This window comes from Bactrocera neohumeralis, unplaced genomic scaffold (genome assembly GCF_024586455.1).
Source record: "Bactrocera neohumeralis isolate Rockhampton unplaced genomic scaffold, APGP_CSIRO_Bneo_wtdbg2-racon-allhic-juicebox.fasta_v2 cluster10, whole genome shotgun sequence".
Classification (NCBI taxonomy): domain Eukaryota; kingdom Metazoa; phylum Arthropoda; class Insecta; order Diptera; family Tephritidae; genus Bactrocera; species Bactrocera neohumeralis.
In genome coordinates this window covers 6,827,389-6,849,203 of record NW_026089623.1, presented here as the reverse complement: position 1 = coordinate 6,849,203, position 21,815 = coordinate 6,827,389, and the positions used below count along the sequence as shown (strand labels likewise).

The window sequence follows — 21,815 nt, the reverse complement described above, 5'->3', positions numbered from 1 at the left end:
TAAGCCCAAATGTTCGGTCAAAATGCGATAAATCGATGTTTTGGAGATGTTCAATTTCATTTCCATGAATTTCAATGATGATTTCGGCTGATTTTTGATGAATTCACGCACAATCATCGCCATAAACTTGTTTCATCAATTCAAACGTTTCGGTAAAAGTTTAAGCAATTTTAAAACAAAATTTAATGTTAGCTCTTTGTTCGAAGCTCATTTTCTCACCGATAACACAAAAATAATGACCCTTAAAACGCAATAACTTCACTTCCAATCAATGAAATGTCATGAAATTCTCACTGGACAATCGATAAAGATAGTAGATTCTAACGCACTAGTCGACATATAGATGGCGCCACCATGAGGCGCTAGATTCAATAACTTTGGAACCAATTTGTATATAGATTTTTAGGAGATCGTCTCAGTGCGAAATTTTTGAGAAATCGATTATCGGATAGTATACACATACATAATCGAAATTTCGATTTCATAATTTGAGATCATGTTAATTTTAGTGTATACTATCCGATAATCGATTTCTCAAAACTTTCGCACTGAGACGATCCCCTAAAAATCTATATACAAATTGGTTCCAAAGTTATTGAATCTAGCGCCTCATGGTGGCGCCATCTATATGTCGACTAGTGCGTTAGAATCTACTATCTTTATCGATTATTACAGTCGCTACAGCATTTCTTGTAGAAAGGGAGCACAGCGGTGAACATGTCGACTCCAATCTTTAAACGCGTTTTTCTCAGAATGGTGTTTTTCAAAACGGTTACCACTCTCAAAGAATGAGTTTAAAGATGTCTTGTTCCAATTTGGAGAGAACATTTTTAACGCCATTCCCTGACGCGCTTTGGTAGCTTTTAGTTTTTTTTATTAAAAAAAAGAAAAAAATCGATAGCGCGATAGCTATTTTTCTACAGATTAATAGTCGTTTTGAAATTTTTGTTTTAGATCAAAATTGCGGCCGCAATCGTGGACATCGTACAAGATCTTTTTTTACGTGTAATTTCAACAATTTATTCAACTATTATACACCCAATAAGTAAACATAAAATCATTTTGTATTCACGAATGTACTTATTTATAAAAAATAAAATCCAACCGATTAGGTAATTTCAACATTAAAAGAAAAAAATCCGAAAATCAGTAATTTTTCGGACGCTCAAACTGATCTTCCGTTTGATTTTATACTATCAATCTGTGAAATATCGTACGAAAACTCAAAGAGCATCTTTTTTGTTAATAAATAGTTCGTTGTACGTATACTTCGGGTCAATATTATCCTAGCCCCATTTACTTAATATAAAAATTAGTTTTATATAAGTTTACAAAAAATAGGCAGAATATTAAATAGAAACAAAAAAATCTCATAGCAGAATTATTTAATTATATTAATCAATAAAAACCTCAATTTCGATTTTTTTTTTGATGGTATGTTGTTTTGCAATTTAAGCGACGATATAATGATTATCGTTATTTTACCGGAATTTTTTGCGGAAGATATCAGTCAATGTGTGAGTTATTCTTTAGTTTAGCTGATATCACAAATGCCTATATATTTGTGTATATCATTTGAGTTAATTATGTTGATTTTGATGTAAATATTTCGAATAAGAAGCAATATGTAGTAGTGAAACTAAGTAAGTCAATAATATGATACCAAATATAATTCAAATACATATATTCACTGTTTCGTCGAAAAATTAATTTGAATACAATTTCAACATTTTTTAATACAAAGTTTGGTCAACGCCTGACAATATTTTACCAACTTTGATTTGTGCAAATTGCGGAAAAACATATTTTTTTACATATTTTCTGAAATTATTATTATTTTTTTTGTTTTGATGTTTTTAGGTAATGCTTGCTTAACTATATCTTAGACGGCCTATTTTAAAAGAAATTAACAAACAAACTTTTTTTTTTTATAAATTTTCTTAGATAATTAAAGATGAGACCAGTAAGCGCATTGAGCTATTGGTTAAAAAACGTGTAGAAGAAGAACTAATAAGGCGTAAGGATGAAATTGAAAAAGAAGTAATGCGTAGAGTAGAAGCCGCCAAATCTGAAATGGAGAGGGAGCTGATGTTCGAATTGGAAAAACAACGGGAGCAAATTCGTGAAGAAGCTCGTCATCGAGAGGTATATAAGCTTTATTAATGGTATATTTAATTAGTTCAATATAAAATTTAGCAGTGTTTCACTGCGCTGAGCATAAATTCCGAACTTTTCTTGCATAACATAACTCACGCCGACCCCGCCGGGCTTAGTGAATCTGTTGTTGTTTTTCACATAAAAAATTAAATACTTTATTAAAACTTATTATTCCATATATTTACATATGTCAATAATATTTTGCGAAATTTACATAGGAAAATATTCAAAACTCGGCCATTACGACCACATTTCCGGATGTCCCTCGGAAAAAATGTGTCCTCGTTGACATCAGAATTGCTTACAGAGTCATCATAAGTAAACGGAAAAAAATATGTGATCGTGCTTTAGTTAAGATCATAAACTCCGTATTCCTCTTCATCTTTATTGGCGTAGACACCGCTGAGTGGGCTTTAATCTTTCACATAGTACGTTCGATAGAATCTTATATGCGATGTTGAAGAGGCTTATCCCAGGGTAGTTGGTGCAGATTGTGGGGTCACCCTTTTTGTAGATTGGATAGAGCACACTTAAATTCCAATCGTCGGGCATATTTTCGTCCGACCATATAATTAATTATAAATCAGTTGATTTCGCCACCGCAATCTTCTGGTGTCAATACAATTGAGAATATGTGCTCAATACTATTATTATTGAAGAATGGCACAGAATAACGGAAAGGATACCAAGAAATCTAATCAATGGCAAATAGGTTGGCTTTGGTTTGAAAACGTAAAGAGTATTTAAGTTCATACAAAATTCTTATCACTAACGAACTACTCATAATTTTTCTGTTTTTATACTCTTGCAACCAGTTGTTACAGAAAATTATAGTTTTGTTCACCTAATGGTTGTGCGTATCACCTAAAACTAAACGAGTTAGATATAGGGTTATGCATATATAAATGATCAGGATGACGAGAAAAATTGAAATCCGGTTGACTGTCTGTCTGTCCGTCCGTCCGTCAAAAGTGAGATATCTTGATGAAACTTGGTATGTAGGTGCCTTAGTACAAAAAAAATCGAGTTCATAGATGGGCATAATAGGACCAGTACCGATTTCTATAAAATTTGGAACGTGGCATGCTTTTCATATTCCTATGTCACGCTGTGAAATTGAGCGAAATCGGACAATAACCACGCCTACTTCCCATTTAGCACAATTTTAAATTCCACTTTATCCTTTTACTTTCCATTACAGAAATCAAAGAGCATTTAATATAATGGGATTAAACTTTGCACGAATAATGCCTTTAGTGTATGCCACTTTATGACAAAAAATTGTTTTAATCCAACCAAAACTGTTCAACACCCTAGGTACCGAATATGTGGACCCTATAGATAGATAGATAAATAATTGAGGAATGCACCGCGACCTTAGGTCTATTGTGCCCTCTCCTAATTCACTGGGACTCACTAAGCCCCAGTATATTGATAAAGTCCAATAACCTACTGGGTGCTAGTGAGGCGATGTGATCCCTATTCGGAAACCTGGATCCAAGGGCCTTTAACCTGCGTCTACAGACTGCTGTGCTGTCGGTTAGCAGGTGTTCCGGTGTTTCAGGCTCCCTGTCGCAAAACCGACAGTTGGCGCAAGCTGATAGACCCATGTTAAATAAATGTCTGTTCAGTTTGCAGTGGCCGGTGTGAAATGCGACAAGTAGCCTGAGTTTATTCCTTGGGAGGTTAATTATTGATTTAAACCCCACCATTAACAACTTAGCATGTCGCATACCATGCGCTCGTTGCCAATTCTTTTCCCTGTCCACTCTTTCTTCCTTACGGAGCAGCTCCTTAACGGTATGGGGGCCGACCCCGGAGAATGGTTCGGGCCCTACCATATTGGTTGAGGCTGCAGAGCGGGCGAGCTAATCAGCCAGTTCGTTGCCGGCAATTCCTCTTTGACCAGGCACCCAAAATAGGTGCACATGGTTTCGTTCAGCTAGGCTATTCAGCCGTTCTCTACACTCCTGCACTAGTAGCGATTTGATCTCGTAGGAGGAGATTGCTTTTAGTGCCGCTTGACTATCGCTGAGTATGGTTATTCGCTCATTGGGGTAGTTGCGATGGAGGTTTATCTCAATACACCGACTTATGGCAAAGACCTGTCCTTCCGGAGGAGGGCTATTGGAATATTATCCGTACCACTTATCACCTCCATCCTCTGGGACGAGATTACCTTACCTTTGCCACACCCCTCTGCTGTCATTTGCAGAAGTGAGTGCTTGGCTACTTGACCGATCACCAAATGAAGCGGTGTGAGTTCCATCAGGACCTCCAAAGCAGCCCTATTGCAAGTACGCAATCCGTCGTCCAGACATAAGCTAGTCACTGTAGCTTCGATAGTTGGGTTCCTACCGAAGCTTGCGACAACAATCATGGTGTACAACCACCTTACGATCCTTGGCTTACAGCCCCAGGATTTAACCGCCAGCCGATTGCACACCATTAATGCCTTTGTTGCTTTTACCAGGGTCTGGTTCACATGCTGCTTCCACCGCAAAGTTGAATCCAGCGTAAGACCAAGATATTTGACCCTTCTAGTTATCTCGACCTCTCTACCACCAAGTGTGAGATTCCTGAGATCGGGTAGGGGCCTGCGTCTCGTAAATGGAATTACGGTCGTTTTTGAGGGGTTGGTACTTAATTCAACTCCACTACACCACCTCTTTGCCAAGTTTAGACCTCGTTGTACCAGGTCGCAGAGAGTGTCCTCAAATGTATCTCTGGCTATGATTACAATGTCGTCCGCATGCCCTTGGCAGCGGATTCCGTTGTCCGTTAGCAGTGCTAACAGGTCGTCCACGACTAGGCTCCATAGTAGTGGTGATAGCACACCACCCTGTGGGCAGCCCTTTGTTGTGCCAAGACGAATCCTTGTACCTTCTACTGTGGTCTCAGCAATTCTGGTGCGCAGTAGGCCTCTATCCATCTACGCACCGGTGCTGCCACATTCCTTCTCTCCAGTGCCCTGGCTACACTCCTGTGAAATGTGTTGTCAAAGGCACCTTCGATGTCCAGGAAGGCGCATAGCATCACTTCCTCACTCTCCAGTGAACTCTATTTCCGAAGTTAGCTGGTACAGAGCCGTATTGGTCGATCTTCCCGCTCTGTGTGCATGCTGAGTAGCATGCAGGGGTGCAATCTTCAGCGCCTTCGATCTTATCTCATAGTCTAAGACTTTTTCCATAGTTTTTAGTAGGAAGGAAGTTACACTAATTGGCCTGAAAGATTTGGCCAGCGAATAGTCCTTCCTTCCTACTTTGGGTATGAAGATCACCTCAGCCGTCCTCCATGACTCAGGGATATACGCCATTGCGAGGCTCTCCCTCAGCAGCCGCACCAGGTGTGGCAGCAGAATCTGCTCACCCTGTTGTAAAAGCGCTGGGAAGATACCATCCACTCCCGGAGACTTAAACTTCTCGAACGAGGCCAGTGCCCACTTGATCGAGTCCACGGTGAATATTTGTTTCGCGATTGCCCAGTCGGAACGGGATGGCCTGTGTTCAATTACGGGTAGACACTGGTCTTCTGGAATAGTCTCCGGGAAGTAAGCGCGCAGAAGCTCTGTGGCTCTGTCTTCCGCGCTGGTCGTAAAAGTCCTGTCGCTCCTTTTAATTGCTAGCACTGTGTCAGTCTTGCCTCTAGCCAGCGCCTAGTGCAGTCGAGCTGCTTCTGGTGTGGAGGTGACATTTTCACAGAATCTCCTAAAGCTAGCCTGTTTAGCAGACCTAATCTCCTTATTGTAAAGAGTGAGGTTGCTCCTATACTCTTCCCAGACCCCTGTACGTTTTGCTCTATTAAATAGACTACGTACTGTTTTCCTGAGGTTTGTAAGCCTCCTTGACCACCAGGGACAGTTGCGCCTGTCTGTGGGCACTTTTAAGGGGCAACTGTGATTGTAAGCGTTAATAATGGACCCGTTCAGCGCAGATAACCTGCGTCTTACCTCTACTTTCAGCGCGAACCTTACGATTCTGTGGTCTGACAGGGAGCGCTCCGCCGAGACCCTCCAACGTGAGACCCAACCGCTTGCAGACTCGTTATTGAAGGTGATGTCAAGCACTTCCCTTCTGCTTATCGTTATGAAGGTGGGTTCGCACCCTACTTTCTCTATTGCTAGATTGCTACTTACTACATATTACAATTAAGACTCACCCCTCGAGTTGCAGTCCGTACTGCCCCACTCTACGTGGTTGGCGTTTGCGTCGCAGCCGATGATAAGGGGCAGCCTGTACCTCCTGCAGTACTCCACCAGCCTTTCCACCACTACGGGGGGTGCTGTGGTTGCCTCCCCCGGGAAGTAGGCTGATGCCAGGACGAAGTCCTTGCCTTCATAGTCCCTGGCCTGTACCGCCACCAAATCCTGCGTCAGGAATTCTGAAATTCAGAAGAAATTAATATTGCTCCTGACTACTATACAAGTTCTAGGTCGCTCGCTAGAATGATCCCAGATTACCTTGTTGTATTCTGTCTTGAGGCCTTTGACCTCTCCCTTGAAGACCCAAGGCTCTTGGATCAACAGGATGCCCAGTTTTTCCGCTGTGAACCTGCTCATAATGACAGCCGAAGCTGCCGCCGCGTGATGCAGGTTCACCAGGGCGACTTCCATATCGACGGCCACTATAATAGTAGTTCGATGAGGTGCAAGTCCTCATCCCCGCCGTCGTTCGCGCTGCTGTCCATGAGATCTCCTAATCCATCGAGGAGTTCCTGGGTGGAGGGGAGCTCTGCTCACGGGACAACTGGGGCGTCCGAGGTCGCGGCAGGCGTAGCCTGCTCATCCCTGCTTACGCTGGGTTGTTCCGCGGCCTCCTTCACCTGCATACTCTCCACCTCCGAGGCCGCCACAGTCGTGCCCTGTTTGGCATTGCCTTCGCTTGGCTGAGTGACAGTCTCAGACGCCTCCTTGCTTCCGGTGGACGCAGGCTTGTAAGGCCTTATGACCACCGTGCTGTACCTGTAAAACAGGCGGAAGCTCACTGCACGAATGCTATGCATGACCGGTATGTCCTCCGCACTTTTTGCACAGAGGACGGGACCCGTCCAGCCTTCCAGCTTTGGGGCAAACTCCCGCAGCCAGTCGGCGGACATCTCGTCCATGCAGTCCAGCTGCATCATGCCACCTGGAAAATCTACCCCAAGGAAGGACGCCGCGTATTCATCTCCCCTGAATACCTCTTCCATGAGGAGGTCATGGAGCACGGTAAGCTGCTCCGATTCCAGCGCCTCCGCCGGGTAGTTCAGACGCAGTACAGCCATGCGTATGCCTTTGACAGCATCCGCATATCTGCGCCGCCCCTCCTCCACCCGGGGGGGAGCCGGTGCTGATGCATGGCTTCCGGCTATCTTTGAGTTGCCGCCCCTCATCTTCTTGGTTGCCGTACGCATGCGACACCCGACAACCTGCCTGGGCAGTGCAAGTCAACACCACCCACACCGGTTGGGGGGTGCCGAGTATGCCTTGCGACTAAGCCCCTGTACCACGACAAGGTGCCTACCATTCGCAGAGGATGTGGACCCTATACCTACAGTTGACTTTTGTTCGAAAATATCGGTCAATGTGTGAGATATGAAATATAAATTCAGATAGAATCCTTTTAGCGCAGTAGTAATTCTGTGTATCCAAAATGGATGGAATCGGGTCAATACTTCCCGTAGCCCCCATATACTTAATATAAAGATTTTCGAACTACCTAGTGACTTTATGGTGGATATATCGGCTATTTTTATTTGAGTTATCTCAATGATCGTATTTGACTTATAATAGTATTTCATTGTGCCTGTAATGAATACAATTGGCCGAAAACTTCACCTAGCCCCCATATGACCATTTCCAGGATCTTAGAACATCCGGCTGATTTTGTATAATAACTACATATAATGATTTTGGTTTTTCTAACAAATCTTATGCCGAATATATACGTAGGTCTGTGTATAAGTTATATATGGTGTATGTACGTATATATAAAATTGCTTAGATTCTCATCCTCTGGTTGACGTTTTAGATCGTAAGGTATTTCCATGGCTTTGATTCCAGTAAGTTGTAAGAGTATAAAATTTTCGGTTGCCCCCGAACTTAGCTTTCTTACTTGTTTTAAGTTGGCTGTTCTCGTTATTATAAAAACACTTATTATGTAAAATGCAGAAAATATTAAATTATGCAATTATTTCTGATAGAAATGTACAATTACGGACAAGAAAATATAATCAATGGTTTTGTTTAGAAACAGTGGTGAATTTAATTTTTTTGAAATGTTTCAATTATGTAGCAACTTTTTTTTTTGCATAAAAACGGATGTAACCATATGTACTATTAAAAAAAGAGGAATCGATAGTATTGCCCAGTTTTACATCTAACTGGAAAATGTAAATAGCGTACCTCGGGTTTAACAACAAAATAATAAAATCAACGCGATATAATTGCATTAACGGAAAATATTGAATTTAAGAAGTGTAGTAAGTAAGAAAGTGTAGTAAGGTTAGTTTGATCTGTGGAAGGAATACTTGTGTCAATTATGTATTTACGTAGAATAATGGGTCAAGCAAAACATTGAAAGGAATATTGTGTGTTAAAAATTTGCAGGGAAAGGATCACACGCAAAGGAAAATTGCAAAGATATTGAATAGGTCCCAAAATATTGTATTTAATGGCTTATGATCTCTTAAAAAATGGGTAAAACAGAGTCCGAGCACAAAAAATGGTGCGAAAGTCGAACGGTGTATTGCTTGCAAGATTGTCGATGTGGAATCCGTTTAAGTCCGCTACACCTTGTGAAGAAAATTTCTTTGGCAGTTTTTCCAAAAATATGCCAGTGCTGAGCATACGGATACAATCGTATACAGGTTGCAAAACAACATATTAATTAGGGTGGTGCTAAATTAAAACAAAAAAAGGTTGAACGTCCAATAGTCTGATGACTGCAAATTTAATAATAATATGCCGTGGCTCCGACGTCCAAAAAATAAATATATGAGCGTCTGCTATACGACTAAGCCTTCAAATACTGTGGCGATGATATATAAGGTTGTCAAATATCTCCCCTCCGTTTTTTTTTCTGTTTATAAAAAGTATTACAGTGATTGGATTTAGTTCAAATACGTGCCGTATCGTTCGATAATCTGTTTCCATCTAGACGGAACTTCATTAAACCCCTCTCGTAGAAGCTTCCCTCCTTATTTGCGAAAAACTCGGACAGCCACTTTTCACAAGCCTCTTTTGTGTTCAACTTTACACCAACAAGTGCATTCGCCATGGACAGGAACAGCTGGTAATCACTTAACGCTATGTCTGGGCTATATAGTGGATGCGATAAAACCTCCTATCCGAGCTCCCGTAGCTTCTGACGAGTCATCAACGAAGTGTGTAGTCTGGCGTTGTCCAGGTGGAACACTACACCTTTCCTGTTGACCAATTCTGGACGCTTCTGGTCGATCGCCTGCTTCAAGCGGTCCAGTTGTTCGCAGTAGATGGTAGAATTAAGCGTCTGGCCATATAGGAGCAGCTCACAGTCGATGATTCCCTTCCAATTCCACCAAACACAATCTCGACTTGGCCACTGTTTAGGACGATTCACCGGCCTTCGACATTGTCGTATGTGATCCATTTTTCGTCGCCAGTCACCATCCGCTTCATAAATCGGTCGCGTTCGTTCCGTTTCAGCAGCATATAGCAGGCGTTGATTCGGTCCAGAAGGTTTTTTTGCGTCAAATCATGCGGCACCTAAGCATCAAGCTTTTTCTGTGTATCCAGCCTTCTGCAGATGGTTTAAAATGGTTTGGTGACTAACTCCCATCTTCTGGGCGATGTCAGGAGATGCCATATGCCGGTCTAACTCGATGTTTTCCATGATTTAATCGGTATTCGTAGTCACATGTCTTCCGTCGGCTGCTCCATCGTGTCTTTTTCCACCATTCTGAATCGTCGAATCCATTCCTCCACAGTTTGAAGTGATAGAGTACCATCCCCCAAAACACCATTAATCTCACTGAACGTTTCTCTAGCGGATTTGCCTTTAACGAAGGAAAACTACTACGCTACTGAACTCCATGTTTACACGTCTATAACTGTTGAACGCAATATCCAAACTAATCATGCATAGCGTCGTTTTGTAGGTTATGTTAAGACCTTTCGGAGATATAGAATATTGGCAGATACGAGCTCTGTAGCGCTTTATACACAGCCGCGAAGACAAAAGGCGGAAGGGAGATTTTTGACAACCTAATAGTTTGAGAATAGATTGTTTCTCATGGTGTGGTGTCGGACCTACCTTTTAGATAAAAGCAATCATCAACCGATAGATATCTTATTCTTCTTTATTGGCGTAGACACCGCTTATATCTCATGCAGCTCATCGTTCCATCAAATGCGATATTCGCCGTGGTCAACGCGTGAAGGACCATAAATCTTTCGCAGAATTTTTCTCTCGAAAACTCTCAACGTCGACTCATCAGTCGTTGTCATCGTCCAAGCCTCTGCACCATATAGCAGGACGGGAATTATGAGTGACTTATAGAGTTTGGTTTTTGTTCGTCGAGAGAGGACTTTTCTTCTCAATTGCCTACTCAGTCCGAAGTAGCACCTGTTGGCAAGAGTTATCCTGCGTTGGATTTCTAGGCTGACATTGTTGGTGGTGTTTACACTGGTTCCAAGATAGACGAAATTATCTACGACTTCAAAGTTATGACTGTCAACAGTGACGTGAGAGCCAAGTGGCGAGTGCGACGACTGTTTGTTCTAATGACAGGAGAGATTTCGTCTTGCCCTCGTTCACTGCCAGACCCATTTGCATTGCTTCCTTGTCCAGTCTGTCCAGTCCACACTTAAATTCCAATCGTTGGGCATGCTTTCGTCCGACCATATTTTGCAAAGAAGCTGATGCATGCTCCATATCAGTTCTTCGCCGCCGTGTTTGAATAGCTCGGCCGGCAATCCATCGGCCCCCTCCGCTTTGTTTTTCTTCAGGCTGGTAATTGCTATTCGAACTTCTTCATGGTCGGGCAATGGACCATCTGCCACATCGCCATCGATTAGATAATCGGTTTCGCCTTCTCTTGATGTTTGACTTCACTGCCATTCAGCAGGCATCCCATCCCGCACGTGTAGTGCTCGATCGTAACGTTGCGAGGTAGGCAGCCTGTTTTCTCTCCGCTGCGACACGGCACTCCTCGCCGTACCAGCTGTTCTTTTGCACTTTCCGAAAACCAATGGTTTCGTTTGCAGCTGTACGTAAGGAGTTTGAAATGCCGTCCCACAGTTCCCTTATACCGAGTTGTTGACGAGTGCTCTCAGAGAGCAGGAGTGCAAGCCGAGTTGAAAATCGTTCTGCTGTCTGTTGTGATTGCAGCTTCTCGGCGTCGAAACTTTCCTGTGTTTGTTGACGTGCGTTTTTTGCTGCACAGAGGCGGGTGCGAATCTTGGCTGCAACAAGATAGTGGTCCGAGTCGATGTTAGGGCCTCGGAGCGTACGCACGCCTAGAACACTGGAGACGTATCTTAGGTCTATTACAACATGATCGATCTAGTTGGTGGCTTTTCGATCCGGACACAGCCTGGTAGCTTGATGTATTTTCTTGTGTTGGAATCTAGTGCTATAGATAACCATATTTCGGGCCCCGCCGAAGTCGATCAGCCTCAACCCATTTGGGGATGTTTCGCCGTGGAGGCTGAATTTACCACCGTAGTGCCAAAGATACCTTCTTTGCCCACCCTGACGTTAAAGTCGCCAAGCTCGATTTTGACATCGTGGTGGGGGCACCTCTCATAGGCCCGCTCCAAGCGCTCATAGAAGGCATCTTTGGTCACATCGTCTTTCTCTTCCGTCGGGGCGTGGGCGCAAATTAGCGATATGTTGAAGAACCTCGCTTTGATGCGGATTGTGGCTTGACGTTCATTCACCGGAGTGAATGATAGTACTCGGCGACGCGGTCTCTCTCCCACCACGAATCCCATACCAAACTTGCGCTCCTTTATATGGCCACTGTAGTAAATGCCACAAGGACCCACTCGTCTCTGTCCTTGTCCCGTCCATCGCATTTCTTGGACGGTGGTGATGTCAGCCTATATTTTCACGAGGACATCAACCAGCTGGGCAGCGGCACCTTCCCAATTAAGAGACTGGACATTCCAGGTGCATGTCCTCAATTCGTAGTCCTTATTTCGTTTGCCATGGTCGTCAACAAAAGGGGGGTCACTCATCCGAGGCTTGTTGTTGCCTTTCATTGGGGGTGTTTTTTAAGTGGCGGGTCCCAAACCCAGCGCACAACCCTGCGGAGGGGATATTTCGCCTTCTCTCTTTTGATCGCCTTCAAACGGATGTTCTTAGGCTACCCAGAGGATACTTGGTCAAAGACCGGAAATCGTGAGCTGCTTGAGTCATATGTAAGAGAATCGTTTCTGACCACTCCCAAGGGAATGGCGATCAGAGAACTTTTCTCACTTGCTTGAACTTCTACAGATGACTCCATCCTCCACCGCTAGATATACGTTAAAAGTTTAGATTAAGTCACGCTCCCATATGGTGAATGGAATATGTCTTTAATTTGGCAATTTCAACAAGACAGTGGACCGAAGTATACTTCGTGTCTTGCAAAAAATTGTTTTCAGATGATGGAGTTAATGTTATAGCTTGAGCTGCGCAATCACCAGAACTGAAACCAATCGAAAACTTATGGAAAATCATTGAAGAAAAGATGGGACCTGTTTAACCAAAAATAAGGGGGAACTCTGGGAAAGGGTTCAAGAAGACTGGTAATTTATTCTACGGATCACTTTTCGTAGCCTAATTAAGTCTATGTCTAGAAGATGTGCAGCTTAATTAGACAGGGTATATTAAGTTTGTCACATAGTTTGTAACACCCAGAAGGAAAGGTTGGAGACCCTATAAATGATCAGTATGTCGAGCTGAGTCGATTTAGCCATGTCCGTCTGTTTGTCTGTCCGTCTATCTCTCTGTATATATACGAACTAGTCCCTCAGTTTTTAAGATATCGTTTTGAAATTTTGCAAACGTCATTTTCTCTTCAAGAAGTTACTCAATTGTCGGAACTGCCGATATCGGACCACTATAACATATAGCTGCCTTACAAACTGAACGATCGGAATCAAGTTCTTGTATGGAAAACTTTTGCATTTGACAATGTATCTTCACAAAAGTTGGCACAGGTTATTTTCTAAGGCAACAATGTAATCTCCGAAGAAATTGTTCAGATCGGCTTACTATAGCATATAGCTGTCATACAAACTGAACGATCGGAAAAAAGTTCTTGTATTAAAAACTTTTGCATTTGTCAAGATACATATATTCACGAAATTTGGTATAGATTATTTTCTAAGGCTACAATGTAATCTCCGAAGAAATTGTTCAGATCGGTTAAATATAGCATATAGCTGCCATACAAACTGAACGATCGGAAAAAAGTTCTTGTATGGAAAACTTTTGCATTTGACAAGATATATTCACGAAATTTGGCATAGATTATTTTTTAAGGCAACAATGTAATCTCCGAAGAAATTGTTCAGATCGGATTAACTATAGCATATAGCTGCCATACAAACTGAATGATTGGAATCAAATGCTTGCTTGGGAAAGTTCCTCATTTGACGATATATCTTCACGAAATTTGGCATGGATTACTGCTTAAGGTAACAATATAATCTCCAAAAAAAATTGTTCTGAACGGATTACTATGGCATATAGCTTCCATACAAACTGAACACATAGTTACTAACAGAAATGCACCTGTGAAGGGTATTTAGCTTCGGTGCAACCGAAGTTAACGTTTTTTCTTGTTTTTAATATAAAATATTAGGATTTTATATTTTGTTCTCTGAATTTTCGAATTTTGTATTTTAGCTTTGCTTTTTGCAATATTTATGAATTGTTTCTTTTCAAAGTTTTTACTGTTCTAATAACATTTGAAGAGAAGTACATAAATAGTTAAAATAAATTTGAATATATTGAATTTAAATCAAATTAAAGGAAATACTCTGAATGATTCGATTTTATTGTCCGTAACTGTAATTATATATATATACTTATAAATTTTATACTTTAAAACACAATTGTCTTTATATATCATGCTTTGTGGCTATTATTTACTTTATTTGCAAAAATATGAAGCACTCAGTTTGCACACAAAATAAATTTAATTATTATTTTAAAGGAGTTCGAGAAAAAGAAAAGAGAGGAACTGGAAGATATATTTGCTGAAAACAACCGAAGAATAGAAGAAGCCCAACGGAAATTGGTATGTACATTTTATCATCATCACTTTAGCATCATTTTTTGAAATGACGTAAGTTATTCAACAACAAGAACTTACACAAAGCTTACAAATGACGTTACTTGCAAACATCGAGAATAAATGTCAGTCATCATTGTTACATTAAAAATTATTCTTTACAAATGGCTATAAAATGTATCAAATTTGATTCAAACATTATCATTGCCACATTGTTTTATACAAGTATATATGAACAATATTTCTATTAACGTTCGAACGGGCTCGAAACACTGAGTTTTCATTATACTAGTAGTATTTTTAGCACTTTGTATTTTTAAATAACCTGGTTTTGTGGGCATTGCAAAGAAAAGTGGTCCCAAAAAATTTTTGTTCTCCTATAAATTGTTCGGTAGATGAGGTTAGGTAATCAGGCTGATATTCGTAAGCCATGACCGCCGGCCCGCTGTGATGCACAAGATTCTTGAGGCGGTTAATATCAATTCCAGCCAATTCATCTGGTTCTCAGGAGGTATAAATGACTTAGGTTAGTGAGAGCTGGACAGTATGGGAAAAAGTTCTATATGTTTCTATCTCACTTTGCCCCTTTTAGAACTGCTATCATTGCGACAAGATGAACCTTGCTAAGAGCAAATAATTAAATAGACCTTTTACGTTCCATTCTGGGCAAATTTTGCTACTGGTTACTAACCAACGCTTATTGAGATCACACGAGGTGCGCAGATCTTGTGATAGAGTAAAAGAGGCCAGCGAATTACCGACTGATTTCTAACCCAAACAAGCCTTTTAACGAATTAACGTGTTTTTATTTCTTGGGAGGTAAGATACTAAGTGAGCGCACTGTTAATGAGCTCAGGCTCAGTATTGTCGTTCTGGTACAGTTCTTCAAAAACTGCGTTGGAAATAGTGCATCCACTGCTGCCATAATTGTAGCCACCTCCGATGAGGCTCCACAACCTACTCCTTAGAGGGTTTAGCAATGGTTTTGCATGGGGCCTTAATTTTGGTGATAAACTCTCTTCCTAATACCTCCTCTGCAGCAGTAAAGGCGACCTTTGGCTTCTTCTTAATATTAAGCGTAGAGTATAGCTTCCTACGCAGGTACTTCTGTTACATTGAGGTGCTTAGCTTTAATCCATAGATGACTTTGTTCCTCAAATTATTTAGAGTAAACCCACCTAGCGGGTGCCCTAAGTAACCTATCGCGGTGTCATAACAGTTTTGTCGCAAAGAAACTATATATGAACATGAGAGGGTGATGATGAGGTTCTATTCAACATCAAAGGCTCTATTGATTGCCGAGTTCTTGCGGCCCCAAGGTCTCTCAAGAGTTTTAATAGAAAGAAGGAGGAGTTAATAGGACTGATAACTTTGCCAATAACATGAGAGTTTTTACCGGCTTTTGAAAATGTGGCCTAAGCTAATTTCATATTACGTTTCTGCGCTGTCGCAGAATTGTTTATATCCAACTTGTTGCTAAAAACGCTTTTGTGTGCCTTTTCAAACAGTCTTCTTTGAAGATCTGGTTTCTGATGATTGCAAGGTGCAATAAAGGCGTTTTTCTTTGCTTATCGCATAATTAGTCTTATAAGGGCGATAAGCGAACCTTTATTTTCCCAAGCTCTGACACGTTTCCGGGGTGGGAGGAAGTGCTGGACCTCACGCTATCAACCGACACAAACAAGTCTTATTGTGGATAACTGGAGGGTATCCTTTGAGTCTTCCATGTCGGATCACTCCTGGATACTCTTCAGCATCCGCGAAAAATACAGTACAGTGGGAAAAATTTACCAGTATAGAAACAAAATGCCTTGAAAAGGGAGGCAATAAGAGTATTACTATTCCTCAGGAACTAGAATCAGAAGTAGAGAAGTTGGAAAAAGTCTTAACTACAACTTTCAATAAATCCACACCGCTACACAGTGTTGCGAAACCGGAATTTTTTGGAAATCATATTGCCCAAACTGTAATTTTAATTGTATCGATGAGAAACTTCTACAGATTGGTCAGAATGAAATCCCAAACAGAATGATTGAAAAAAAAATTTACACCGAAAAAAATTGTTGGGTCAAATTTTCAACAAAAGTAAAAAAAAAAGTTCGAAAAATTTACAAAAAAAATGTATTTTAATTCTTCTTTTATTTCTGATAAATACCCTATGATTAGTTTTTTAAATAAAGTATAGGGTGGTCCGAACAAGAATTATAAACGTCAAATTTTCATGATTTTTCGATATTTGTTGAAAAACTCTGAAATTTTATATAAAACCAAAATCTATTTCAGTTCTTATTTGAAAGGTGGCAATAAAAGCTTTAATTTGATACCGCTTTGAAGTCAATAGCTTCAGTTTAAAGAGAGTTATGCTCATTTTTGTGGAGTGCTAGAATAAATGTAGAATAAAAAAATAAGTGATTCCCAGAATTTCCGTTCTATTTCTATGGAATAAATACTGAGAGTGATATACTAAAATCGCTATAACTCCCAGGAGGGCAGGTATGGGCAGCTGATTTTTTCACAGTTCGTTGAAAACAAATTATGTAACATTTCTGTAGTGGTTTGGAACTGGGACTCTCTGGGACTTTTTAGATATTGCTTACCTAACCCAAATTTAAAGGAAAAATGGACCTTCAGTCGGGTTTTCGCTCTAAAAAAGGTGCATATGAAAATGTCTCAAACAACATTCTTTTGTTTTACAGAAAATACTTCTCCGAAGGCAGATTTTTTTTCGAATCAAAATATCTGTCACCAAAATCAAATGAGATCATTTTGAATACAGCCCTGAAATCCCCTCTTTTCGTGAAAATTTTGTATATTTGACTTCGAAAATCAATTAAAAATCAACGGACCAACATGAAAATAAGCTTTATGTGTTTTTTGTTTACTTGGAATGTCTGTGACAAAATTGCATAATTAAAAACACTGAAAAAAATAATCGGAGAAAAGTTACTTTTCCACTAGCCGCACCACAGTGCGCTAACAGTTCTGAAAAACAGAAAGTCTCTGCATTGGAGGAACAGCGTGCTCGAGAATTTCAGAACACAACTAAGGAAAGCTTTCAATGAGAGTTTTATAACCAAAATCTGGCAGCCATATAAAGATATTATGAAAATATACAAAAAAGTTGTCAGGAAAGCTAACAACGACTCATGGCGATCTTTCTGCACATCGATAGAAAGTTGCAGAGAAACCGCAAGGCTGAGTAAAATGCTATCCAAAGATCATACTAATACTGCCTACATTAAGGCGGAAGGAAATGATTGGACCTCCTCTGCAAAAGAATATCTGGAGGTACTTATTACAACGCACTTCCGCGGAAGTCAGCAAACGCCTTTAACGAGGGTTCAACCAGAACCACCCGTAAACGCAGCTGATTACCGAGGCCAGATAGTGGACAAAAGCATAATCAAATATGCCATAACTAGTTTCTTACCATTCAAAGCGGCAGATCCAGACGGGATTATGCCCAAAATGCTGCAAAAGCTGGTAGAACCAATGGTTCTAAGGCTTGAAGATATATACAAAGCGAGCATTCAACTATCTTACATCCCAAGAAGTTGGAAAAGAATTGAAGTAGTGTTCCTTTCAAAACCAGGCTGAAGAACACACGATAATGCCAATGATTTTAGACCTATAAGCCTCACCTCCTTTATGCTAAAAGTACTAGAAAGGCGAATAGACTTACATTTAAGAACAATAATGGCGGATAAGTTATCGAAGTCCCAACATGCATACATAAAGGGCCGATCAACTGCCCTTCAGGAGGTGATAAGTATAATTGAAAAATCACTACACTACAAACAATACACCATGACTGCATTTCTAGATATAGAGAGCACCTTCAATAATATAGAAATAAATGCTATAATTAATTTTCTGACACATGGTGGCATAGATGACACTGTGTGCAGATGGATACTATCGACGCTTGAGAATAGAAATATTATAGCATCAAACGGCGCTGCAACACGAACAAATTATGTGAGTATTCACAAGCAAAACCAAAATCCCTCAGTTTCAACTTCGGGTACTAAACGGTACAACACTCTATCTATCCCCCCACAGCTAAATACTTGGGGGTGGAGATTGACGCCAAACTGTCCTGGAAAATAAATATAGAAAAAATAATAAACAAGGCATATATGGCCTACTATACTTGCAAGAGAATCGTCAGCAAGAATTGGGGCCTCAAACCTAGTATAATCATGTGGATGTATACGGCTGTCACGAGACCTATACTTACATATGGAGCTCTGGTATGGTGGCCAGCGCTAAACAAACAATACGACATAAGAAAATTAAATGGAATACAAAGAGCACATGTGCAGGTGCAATCAAGTCATGTCCGATTGACGCGCACAATGTGGTCCTGCATCAACTACCCATAGACATTTTTATTCGTAAAACAGCAGCATTTTCGGCTATAAGAATAAAAGAACTGGGTGGTTGGAATCAGCAGAACTATGGACACAGTGTAATCCTGAACAAGCTCAACAATAATAAATCAGACTACATTCTCCCAAAGCTGGATTTCAATAGACACTTCCAGGTGAGGATACCCTCTAGACGAGAATGGAGAAGAGGCTCAATAGGGGAGGAAGTAAGATAGTCTTTATCTTACCCGTCTATACCGACGGGTCCAAAATGGACTGCGGAGTAGATACGGGGGTATTTTCCGTTGATCTAGACATTTCTCTCTATATCCGTCTACCGAACTCGGCTAGCATCTCCCAAGCGGAAGAAGTTCTATTAGAAAACCACGAGACTATACGTAAAGCAGCAATATTTACCCATGACAAATTCCAGTATAGTCCACAACTGCAAGAAAGCACTAAGCACAATTAAAGACAAGCTCCAACTCTGGGTTCCCGGCCACAGGAACATTTTCGGCAACGAAAAAGCAGACAAGTTGGCAAAGGCAGCAGCACCAAACCTTGAATGGATTTCTACTAAAAGCATATCAGACATAAGTGGCTTCATCGAAACCTCAAAATCGTTTGAAAGAGAAGGTGGAACATGATAGCTGATACAGAAGTTCTACGAATGGCACAGCAAGTGCTAATTGAGCCCGAAAGACAACAGAGCTGCACTCTTACCTACCTGGCTTTATAAGTTTATAAAGTTTTTTCAAATGTTACGAAATCAAAACAAAACCATATGTGCAGCTTCCATTCATCCTCCAATGTCCTGTACTAATTTACAGCTTTGTATCTTAATTGGAAGCTTAGTTGTAGCCTTTTATATGTTAACGGCATTTTGGTACTCCTCCTTAGGGTGCAAAGAAAGACACGTACAGGTTTCATTAGGATATTTCAATGTTTACTCAAGTTATCGCTTCCACAGACATACGAACGAACGGATAATCACCCGGAATTCAATTAATCTTCGCATTCCGATCGTTTTGTATATGTACATGCGTATACCATATATCCTGTTTTGTTTTAGGTGTTGGAAACAACGGTTAGGTGAACAAAACAATTACTCTGCTACAGCACGTTGGGAGAGTATAATAAAGAGTGCGATTATACGCGCGTATTATTATCGTTTAAACGATATGAGTCAGAAAAATATTTTTAGTTCCACGCCGAATTGCGGGATCTTTATTGATATCCTTAGGGAATCGTCTTAGTTTCGGATAGCATTAAACGTTAAAAATTCAAATTATTACGGTCGCTACAGCGTTTCTTGTAGAAAGCGTACAGAGTGGAGAACGAAGCGAAACATCTGCCTCATTCGCCTTTTTTTCAGAATGGTGTTTTTCAAACCGGTTTCCACTCTCAATGGCAAAATTTCGAAGATATCTCGTTCCAATTTGGAGAGAAAATTTTAACGTTATTCTCTATCGCGCTATGGAAGTTTTTTTTTTTAAATCGCAATCGCGGATATCCCTCAGAACCATTTTTTTACGTGTCATTTCAACAATTTATTTAACTATTATACACCCTATAAATAACCATAAAAAATCATTTTGTATTCGTCATGAATGTATTTATTTATAAAAAACCGGACTGATTAGTTATTTTCAACATTTAAAAAAAAAATGGATCAAAGAGTTGCAGCGATGCAATGCTTTTTTTTCAAATCCACTTTGTTTACAACACATATGTACATATATACATACCAGAGAACTGAAATAGTGCACACCAGTGTTGCCAACCTCAAAAAACTAAAAAACCACAACTCGCCTAAAAAAACAGTAGAAAGCGGTAGGTAAAGAAAAAAAGGCAGATTTCATAATTTTGCTCATATAATTAAATAATAAACAACTTTCTTAGTTACTAGAACTCACATCAATTGATATATTTATAATCACAGCAACATAAAACAAAAATCAAAGTAAAATTATTTTTCAGTTTAATTTTCAATTGCCTCATCTTCAATATTTTCACACTCATTTTTATTTTTAAAATCATACATATGTACATGTTTTTGTTGAATTTCTTCATGTGCTTTTCTGTGGCTTCGAATGAATAGCAATCAGTTATTTCGGATTTAGTGTGTAATACTCCTTTAATAGTTGTAGTCGATATTCTATTGCGTAATTTGGTTTTATAATATTTATAGCAGAAAATAACCTTTCCACGGCGGCGCTGCTATGTGGTAGGCGCAAAAGCTTCTTTACCAATTCACACAATGTAGGGAATGTTTGAGGTTCGTCTCCATTTCTTAATTCTTGTACATGTTTCCAAAAGTCGATAATATCGGGAGTTTTGTTTTGGTCGAAAGAAAAATCGACATTTCTCAACATTCGCCATTCTCTATCCAGTTCCGTTATATTATTTGGACAAATCTTTGGGAAGAAATAATGTAAATCTGTAATAGAAGGGAATTTCTTTTTTATTTCAGAATCCAGAATTGCTTTAGGATTTAGCATCTTCAGACATTTTAATGTTTGACGGTCTTTGTCGTCAAAAGGAAACCTTTTTAATATCTGTTTTGCAGCCTCGATATAAAACTCCTTACACTTTAAGTAGACATTTTTCAGCTGTTCTTCCTCTAGTTCTCCTAATTCTCTCTTTCTTCTGATCAAATTTGGCACCATTCCACCAACGTATATATGTTGCATCGGTAAATGTTTCTGATCACTCGAGAAGTCAAGGTTTAATATTTTAGTTTCTTTTGCGTGTAAAATATTTTGTGCTTCATTTTTTTCTCGTTCAGTGAGATTCAAATATTCAGCTTGTACAAAGCATTCCAAGATCGTTGTATATGCGGTCAGTATTTTGTCGTATAGTAAATATAATTTCGGGGTCTCGGATTGCATTTCTTTATTGAGATCGGTAAATATATGTATATATATGATTAAGTAATCTATCTACATGAACTGCAGCTTGAAAATACAATTTTATAGCTGGTAATTGTTCCAGAAACCTATTTACTACCTCAATAAGCGACAACCATCTGGTGTGGCTAGGGTG

General features: G+C 40.1%; 1 protein-coding gene across 3 annotated transcripts in view; it reads left to right on the top strand.

Annotated features, from left to right (window-relative positions):
- Positions 1 to 21,815, top strand: part of LOC126765076 (UPF0430 protein CG31712) — a 91,294-nt gene that overhangs the window by 16,854 nt on the left and 52,625 nt on the right. For all 3 annotated transcript variants that reach the window (XR_007668255.1, XM_050482687.1, XM_050482688.1), the window contains exons 3-4: positions 1,945 to 2,145; positions 14,323 to 14,406. Coding sequence is in view for 2 of the 3 variants with exons in the window: in XM_050482687.1 (XP_050338644.1) it covers positions 1,945 to 2,145; positions 14,323 to 14,406 (285 nt within the window). In the remaining variant the exon portion in view is untranslated. The remainder of the gene's footprint in view (positions 1 to 1,944; positions 2,146 to 14,322; positions 14,407 to 21,815) is intronic.